Below are 8,295 nucleotides of genomic sequence, written 5' to 3'. Positions count from 1 at the left end.
GGGAAAAGGCCCCCAGAAAGGGGGACCCAGGGTCCCGAGGAAAAAAGGGGTCGGCCCCCGAACCCGGGGAAAAAGACCCAGGGATCCCCAAAAGCCCGAAAGGGCCCCGGGGGTCCCCAGAGCCCCGGAGGGGGGACCCCGGGAAATCGCCCCGGGGAAGGGCCGAAAGGAAAAGGCCCAGAAAAAAGTCCCCAAAAAGCCCCCGGAAGACCGAAAAGGGAAATCCCTTTCCCCAAAAGGCCCCAGGAAGGGGGAAACCCCGGAAGGGCGCCCGAGCCCAAAAAGGAGAACAGGGAAATGCCCAAAAACCCGAGGGGGGAGACCAGGGGTCGGGCCGAGCCCAAAAGACCCCGGAAATCGGGCCCCGAGAGCCCCAGAAAAAGGGGGACCCCGGGGTCGGGAAAAAGCCCGAGGGAAAACCCAGGAAATGCCCCGAGCCCGAAAGGAGACCCTGGGTTTGGCCCCCGGGCCCGAAGGGAAAACCGGGGTCGCCCGAGAGCCCGAAAAGGCCCCGGAATTTGCCCCAAAAGCCCAGGAAAAGCCAGGGGTCGCCCGGGGCCGAGGAAGGGGACCCAGGGAAATCCCCAAAGCCCGAGGAAAAAAGGAAAGGGGCCCCCGGAGGAAAAACCCCGGAAATCGGCCCCAGCCCCAGGAAAGGGGACCAAGGGGGGGGGCCCAAAAGCCCGAGGAAAGGGGACCCCGGAAATCCCCTTGAGCCGGAAGGAACCCAAAGGAAATCGGGAAAAAGCCCCAGGAAAGGGGACCCAGGAAATCGAAAAAGCCCAAAAGGGAGGAGATTCCCCAAAAAGGGAAATTCCCCAAGACCGGAAAGGGGACCCAGGGTCCCGAAGGGGCCCGGGAAACCCCGGGGGAAAATTTCCCCGAGCCCGAAGGAACCCAGGGAAATCCCCCAAAAACCCGAGGAAGGGGCCAAGGGAAATCCCCTTTAGCCAAAAGGAGACCCCGGAAATCCCCCAAAAGGGGCCCAAAAAACCCCGGAAAAAGCCGAAAAGCCCCGGGGGGAGACCCAGGGTCGCCCCAAAGGGCCGGGGGGGGGAAACCGGGGGGTCGCCCAAAGCCCGAAAGGGGAACCCGGGTCGCCCAAACCCGAGGAGGAAAACCCAAAAAGGGGGAAATCCGGAGCCCAGGAAAAAGACCCAGGGGGTCCGAAAAGGCGGGGGAAGGGGAAACCAGGGGGGGGGCCCTTAGAGCCCGAGGAAAGGGGACCCCAAAAACCCCAAAGCCCAGGAAAGGGGACCCAGGGGGAATGCCCAAAAGGCCCCAGGAAGGGGACCCAGGAAATCCCCGGGGAAACCCCAGGAAAGGGGACCGAGTCCCCCTTAAGGGACCCCCCGGGGGGAAAGGGGACCCCCGGAAACGCCCCAAAAGCCCAAAAAGGAGACCAGGGAAATCGCCGAAAAACCGGGGAGACCCCGGAAATCGCCCAAAAGCCCGAGGGAAAGGGGAAACCCCGGAAATCGGGCCCCAAAGGGGGCCCCGCGGGAAAAGGGGACCCAGGGGTCGCCCAAAAGGGCCCAAAAAGGAGACCCGGAAAAACCTTGAGCCCGGGGGGAAACCCCGGGGTCGCCGGGCCAAAAGGGGGGAAAGGAATTTGCCCCCTGGAAAAGCCCGAAAGGAAAAGGGAAGGGGCCCTTTAAGCCCAAGGAAAACCAAAGGAAATCATGGGGCCCCGGGAAGGGGACCAGGAAAAACCCAGGGGCCCGGAAGGGGAACCCCGGAAATCGCCCCGAGGCCCCAAGGGGATCCAGGAAAAAACCGGGCCCGGAAAAGCCCGAAAAAGGAAGGGGAAAGGGGTCGGGAAAAAAGCCCGAAGGAGACCCAGGAATTTGGCCCCCGAGCCCAGGAAAGGGGCCCGGGAAATCGCCCAAAAGGGCCCCAGGAAGGGGACCAAAAAGTGCCCAAAAACGAGGAAAGGAAAAAAATTCCCCAAAAGGGCGGGCCCCTAAAGCCCGAAAGGAGACCCAGGGGGGGCCCCAAAAGCCCGAGGAAAAAGACCCAGGGAATTTGCCCGAACCCCAAAGGGGACCCAAGGGGGTCGGGCCCGAGGCCCCAGGAGGAGACCCAGGGTCCCCTGAGCCGGGGGAAAAGAACCAGGGAAATCGGGGAGGCCCGAGGGGAGACCCAAAGGGGTCGTAAAAAGCCCGAGGAAAGGGGACCCAGGGAAATCGTTTAAAACCCGGGAAAAGACCCCGGAGTCGCCAAAGGGGGGAAGGGGTTGAGGGGGGGCCCGGGAAACCCAAAGGGGAAAGGGGACCCAGGGAAATCCCTTTAAAACCCAAAAAAGGAGCCCGGGGTCGCCCCCAAAACCCCGGGGGGAGATCCCGGGAAATCCCCGAAAAGCCCGAGGAAAGGGGACCCCGGGGTCCCCCAGAGCCCGAAGGGGAAAACCCAAAGGAAATCGCCCAAAGCCCGTGGGGAGACCCCGGGAAATCCGGCCCCCAAAAAGGCCCCAGGGAAAAGATCCCCGGGGGTCCAAACCCAAAAGCCCGGGGGAGAACCCCGGGGGTCGGGAAAAAGCCCGAGGAAAGGGGACGGGAAATCGCCCCAGAAAAAAGGGGAAACCCCCGGGGTCGCCCAGACCCGAAGGAGACCCAAAGGAAATCGCCCCAAAGCCCGGGGGGGAGACCCGGAAATCCCCAAGCCCGGAAAGGGGAAAAACCCCGGAAATCCCCCCGGGGAAACGAGGGGGGAGACCCAGGAAATCGCCCCAAAGCCCGAGAAGGGGACCCGGGGCAAAAAGCCCGGGGGCCCGGGGAAACCCGAAAAAAAGAGACCCAGGGGTTCCGCCCGGGGGATCCCAGGAAAAGGAAAACCCGGGGAGGGAAATGGAAAGGAAAGGGGAAATCTCCCAAAAGCCCGGAAAAGGGGGGCCCGGAAATCCCCCAAGGCCCCAAAGGAAAACCAGGAAGTCGCCAAAAACCAAGGGGGAGACCAAGGAAATCGCCCCGAGAAAAGGGGGACCCAAAGGGGGTCCCGAGCCCGAGGAAAGGGGACCCAGAGGAAAACCCCCCAGAGCCCGGGAAAGGGGACCCAGGGAAATCGCCCCAAAAGCCCCAGGGAAAAGGGGACCCGGGGTGCCCCAAAAAGCCCGGGAAAGGGGACCCCGGGTCGCCCCAAAAGCCAGGAGACCCAAAAGGGGCCGCCCCAAAAAGCCCCAAAAGGAAAAAGACCCCGGGAGTAAACCCCCGGGGGCCGAGGAAAGGGGACCCCGGAAATCCCAAAAGCCCGAAAAGGAAAGGAGGGGCAGGGAGCCTCGCCCAAAAGGGGCCCGGGAAAAACCCCGGAAATCGGGAAAGAGCCCAGGGGGGCCAGGAAATTGCCCAAAGCCCGAGGAAAGGGAGGTTTGCCCAGGGCCAAGGGAAAGGGGAAAAAAGGGGTCGCGAAAAGGGCCCCAGGAAAGGGGACCCGGGGTCCCAAAAGGCCCCAGGAAGGGGACCCAGGGAAATCTTGGGGGAAAAGGGGACCCAAAAATTTCCCCAAAAGCCCGAAAGGAAAACCAAGGGAAATCCCCGAGGAGGAAAGGGGAAACCGGGCCCGAGCCGAGAAAGGGGACCTAGGAAATCCCCCCTTGAGGAAAAAAAAACCAAAGGAATTTGCCCGAGACCAGAAAGGGAAAAAGGAAAACCCCGAGGAAAAAAGGCCCGGAAAATCGAAAAAGGAAAGGGGTGGGGAGCCCGGGGGCGAAGGGAAGAGCAGGGGAGACGGGCCCGGGGCCCAAAAGGAAAAGGAAGGGCAAAAACCCGAGGGAAAGCCCGGGAAATCGCCCAAAAGGCCGGGGGGGGGACCCCGGGAAATCGCCCCAAAAGCCCCGGGAAAAAGGAACCCAGGAAGGGCCCCAAAAACCCGAGGAAAGGGGACCCAAGGAAATCCCCAAAAGGGGGGAAGGGGGAACCCCGGGGAATCGCCCAAAAGGCCGGGAAAGGGGACCCAGGAAAATCGCCCAAAAGGGCCCCAAAGGGGAACCCGGGAAATCCCCCCAAAAAGGGCCCCAGGAAAGGGCCCGGTTTCCGAAAAGCCCCCAAAGGAGACCCAGGGAAATCGCCCAAAAGCCCGAAAAAGGGGAAGGAAATCGCCCGAAAAGCCCAGGAAGGGGGCCCAAAAAGGGGGGAAACCCCAGAAACCCCAGGGGGGGGGACCCCAGGGTCGCCCGAGCCCGGAGGAACCCCGGGAAATCGCCCCCCGGGCCCCAGGAAAGGGGACCGGGAAATCCCAAAAGGGGCCCCAAAGGGACCCAGGAAGGGGGGGAAGGCCCCAGGAAAGGGGACCCAAAGGAAATCCCCCAAAAGCCCCAAAAAGGAGACCCGGTTGCCCAAAAGCCCGAGGAAGGGGACCGGGGTCCCCCAAAACCCGAAAAGGAGTAGGGAAATCCCGAAAAACCCGAAAGGAGACCCAAGGAAATCCCAAAAGCCCGAGGGAAGGGACCCAGGGCTCGGGGCCCCAGGGGGAAAACCCCGGGGAAAATCCCAAACCCCAAAAAGGAGAACCCCGGAAATCGCCCGAGCCGAGAAGGGGACCGGGTCCTTGAGAAACCCCAAGGAGACCCAGGGAAATCGCCCAAAAGCCCCGGGGGGAGCCAAAGGGGGGGCGGCCCCCAGGAAGGGACCCAGGGTCGCCCAAACCCAGGAAAGGGGACCCAGGGAAAAATTTAAAGCCCCAAAGGGAAACCCAAAGGGGGTCGCCCGAAAAAAAGGGAATGAGAAAACCCAAAGGGAAGAATTTCCCCCAAAACCCCCCAAAGGGGACCCCGGGGAACGCCCCAAGCCCAAAAAGGAACCCAGAAGTCGCCCCAAGAAAACCCAAAGGGAGTCGCCCGAGACCCCGGGGGAGACCCAGGGGAAACCCGAAGGCCGAAGGGGACCCCGGAAAACGGGGAGCCCCGAAAAAGGAGACCAGGAAATTGCCCCAAAAGCCAGGGGGAGACCAGGGAAATCCCCAGGAGCCCCAGAAAGGGGACGGGAAAATCCCAAAAGCCCGAAAGGGGACCCCGGGGGTTTTTCCCGGAAACCCGGGGGGGGGACCCCGGGGTTTTGCCCAAAAAGCCAGAAGGGGGCCCGGGGGGTTCGGGCCCGGGGAAAGGGGAACCCAAAAAAGGCCTTTAAAAGCCCGAAGGAGACCCAGGGAAATCCGGGCCCCCAGAAAGGGGGCCAAAGGGAATTTCCCCAAAAGCCCCAAAGGGCCCGGGGAATTTAAAGCCGAGGAAAGGGGACCCCGGGGGGGCGCCCCAAAAACCCGAAGAGACCCAGGAAATCGCCCAAGACCCCCAAAAAGGGGAAAAGGAAAGGCCCCGGCCCCAAAAAGCCCGGGGGAAAGGGGCCGGGGAAAAGGGGCCCCGAAAATTGGGAAAAAGGGGGGGGAAGGGGCCCAAGGGAGAAGGGAGGAAGTCCCAAAACCCCCAGGAAAAAACCCCGAAAAAAAGTCCTTGGGGGCCCGAAAGGAAGAACCCAGAAAGCCTTGAAAACCGGGGGAGGGCCCCGGAAATCGCCCAGAGCCCGAGGGGGAGCCCCGGGAAATCGCCCCAAAAACCCAAAAAGACCCAAGGGAAAAAGTTGGAGCCCGGAAAAAGGCCCGGGGTCCCCGAGGCCCCAGGGAAAAACCCCGGAAACGCCCAAGGAAACCCGGAAAGGGGACCCGGGAAATTGCCCGAGGAAAAAGACCTAGGAAATCGCCCAAACCCCCAGGAAAGGGGACCCAGGAAATCGCCCCAAAAGCCCGAGAAGGGGACCCAGGAAAACTGGGAGCCCGGAAAGGGGAAAACCCGGGGGTCGCCCAAAAGGCCCCCGGGAAAGGGAAAAGGGAAATCGCCCCAAAGCCCAGGAAAGGGGACAAAAAGTCGCCCCAAAACCCGAAGGAGGCCAGGAAGCCCCAAAAAGGGCCCCAGGAAAGGGGACCCGGAAATCCAAAAAGCCCCAAGGGACCCAGGGAATTCCGGAGCCCGAGGGGGAACCCCGAGTCGGGCCCAAAAGCGAAGGGACCCGGGAAATCGCCCCAAAAGCCCGAGGGGGGGGGACCCCGGGAATTTTCCCCGAGCCCAGGGAAACCCAGGGTCCCCAAAAGCCCGAAAAAAAGGAAAGGAAACCCAAAAGGGGCCAGGCCCGAGGAGGGAGACCCAGGGGGGGCGCCCAAGGCCCCAGGGGGGAAAGGGCCCCAAGACCCAGAAAGGGGACCCGGGGGTCGGGAAAAACCCGAAAGGGGACCCAGGGGGGCCCCCCCAAAAAACCCGGGAAAAACCCCGGGGAAATCCCAAAAAACCGGAAAGGGGACCAAGGGGGGGGCCCAAAAGCCCCAGGGAGGAGACCCCGGGAAATCCCCGAAGCCCGGGAAAAAGGGGGGCCCAGGGAAAAAGCCCGGGGAAGGGGACCCGGGAATTTGCCCAAAAGCGGAAAGGGACCCGGCCCGGAAAGGGGAGGAGACCCGGAAGGGCGCCGAGCCCGAAAAGGGACCAAAGGGGGGGGCCCCAAAAAACCGAGGAAAGGGGACCCCGGAAATCGCCGAAAAAGCCCCAAGGAGACCCAGGGAAATTCCCCAAAACCCGAGGAAAAAAAACCCCGGGGTCGCCCCAAAAGCCCCGAAGGAACCCCGGGTCCCCCAAAAGCCCGAGGAAGGGGGGCCCAAGGGGGGGCGCCCGAGGAAAAGGGGACCCCGGGGGGCCCAAAAAGGGCCCCAGGAAAGGGGACCAGGAAATCCCCAAAAGCCCGAGGAAAGGGGACCAGGAAATCGCCCCCCAGCCCCCAAAAGGGGACCCCGGAAATCCCCCAAAGCCCGAAGGAACCCCGGGGGGGGCGCCCCCAAAAGCCCGAGGAAAAAAGACCCTAAGTCGCCCCAAAAGGGGAAGGAGACCCGGAAAATGGGCCGGGGCCCGGGGGAATTTAAAAACCCAAAAAGGGAGGGAAACCCGGGAAGGGCCCGAGGAGGAAGGGGGGAGTCCGGGGCCAAAAACCCGAGGAAAACCAAAATCCCCAAGGGGCCCGAGGAAAAAGACCGGGGGTCGCCCCAAAGCCCGAGGAAAGGGGAAACCCCGGAAATCGCCCCGAGGAAAGAGACCCAGGAAATTGCCAAAAGGGAGAAGGAGTCCGCCCCAAGGGGCCCGAGGGAAAGGGGCCCCCGGGAAATCGGAAAAGGGCCCGGGGGGGAGGAAAGCCCGGGGGTGCCCCAAAAAAAACCCCGGGGGGGGGCCCAAAAGCCCGGGAGGAGACCCGGGGGTCCCCGGGGGGCCAGGAAAGGGGACCCCGGAAGAACCCAAAAGCCCGAGGAAAGGGAAACCCCAAAAATCCTTCGAGGAAAAAGACCGGGAAATCCCCAAGAGCCCCGGAAAGGGGGACCCCGGGAAAAAGCCCAAAAAAGCCCCAGGGAGGGCCGGGGAAATCGCCCAAAAGCCCGAGGAAAGGGGGAAAAAAGGGAAATCGCCCCAAGGCCCCAGGGAAGGGGACCCAAGGGGGTCCCCAAAAGCCCCAGGAGGAGACCCAAAATGCAAAAGCCAAAAAGGAGACCCCCGGGGGGGGCCAAAAAACCCCAGGAGGAGACCCGGGAAATCCCGGGAAAGGGCGAGGAAAGGAGAAACCAAAAAGTCCCGGGGGCCCCAAAAAGCCCGAAGGGAAAGGGAAAACAAGGGGAAATTTGCCCGAGCCCGAGGGGGAAAGGGGACCCAGGGCCCCCCAAGCCCCAAAGGGGGAAAACAGGAAATCGCCCCAAAAGCCCGAAAAAAAACCAAAGGAGTCGGCCCCAAAGCCCGGGAAAAGGGGACCGGAATTTCCCTTTAAAAGGAAACCCCAAAGGGGGACCAAAAATTCCGGGGCCCGAGGAAAGGGGACCCCGGAAAACGCCCCCGAAAGGCCCGGAAAGGAAGAGACCCCAAAAGGGGCCCTTGCCGGAGCCGGGGGGGGGACCCCGGGGTCCCTAAAAGCCGAGAAGGGGGACCCGGGAAATTGCCCAAAAGGCCCCAAAAAGGAGACCCAAAGGGGTCCCCCGAGCCCGAGGAAGGGGACCCAGGAAAATCGCCCCAAAAGGGGCCCCAGGAAAGGGGACCCAGGGAAAGGGCGGGGCCCGGGCCCCGGGGGAAAAACCCAGAAGGGCCTTGGAAAGGGGGGAAAGGGGCCCCGGAAATCGCCAAAGCCCGAGGAAAGGGGAAACCCCGGAAACGCGAGCCCCCAAAAGGGGACCCCGGGAAATCCCAAAGCCCCAGAAGGGGGAAAAGGAAATCGCCCAAAGCCCAAGGAGAAAAGGGGGTCGCCGAAAGGGCCGAGAAAGGGGAACCCCAAAGGAAGCGGCCAAAAGGGG

General features: G+C 62.9%; 2 protein-coding genes across 2 annotated transcripts; both read left to right on the top strand.

The window, feature by feature from the left end:
• Positions 1-239: 239 nt before the first annotated feature.
• On the top strand, positions 240-950 carry LOC138861221 (basic salivary proline-rich protein 1-like; the record flags this gene model as incomplete). Its single annotated transcript, XM_070120133.1, has 1 exon — positions 240-950. A coding segment is annotated over one exon (711 nt), but the record flags the coding sequence as incomplete, so codon positions are not given.
• A 317-nt stretch (positions 951-1,267) lies between these two features.
• Positions 1,268-8,157, top strand: LOC138861220 (collagen alpha-1(III) chain-like; the record flags this gene model as incomplete). Its single annotated transcript, XM_070120132.1, has 4 exons — positions 1,268-2,153; positions 2,306-5,045; positions 5,560-6,869; positions 6,983-8,157. Coding segments are annotated over exons 1-4 (6,111 nt in total), but the record flags the coding sequence as incomplete, so codon positions are not given.
• Positions 8,158-8,295: the final 138 nt, after the last annotated feature.

Source organism: Penaeus vannamei, unplaced genomic scaffold (assembly GCF_042767895.1).
Source record: "Penaeus vannamei isolate JL-2024 unplaced genomic scaffold, ASM4276789v1 unanchor3033, whole genome shotgun sequence".
Taxonomy (NCBI): Eukaryota; Metazoa; Arthropoda; class Malacostraca; order Decapoda; family Penaeidae; genus Penaeus; species Penaeus vannamei.
The sequence above is the reverse complement of the archived record's forward strand: the minus strand, read 5'-3'. Positions and strand labels throughout refer to the sequence as shown.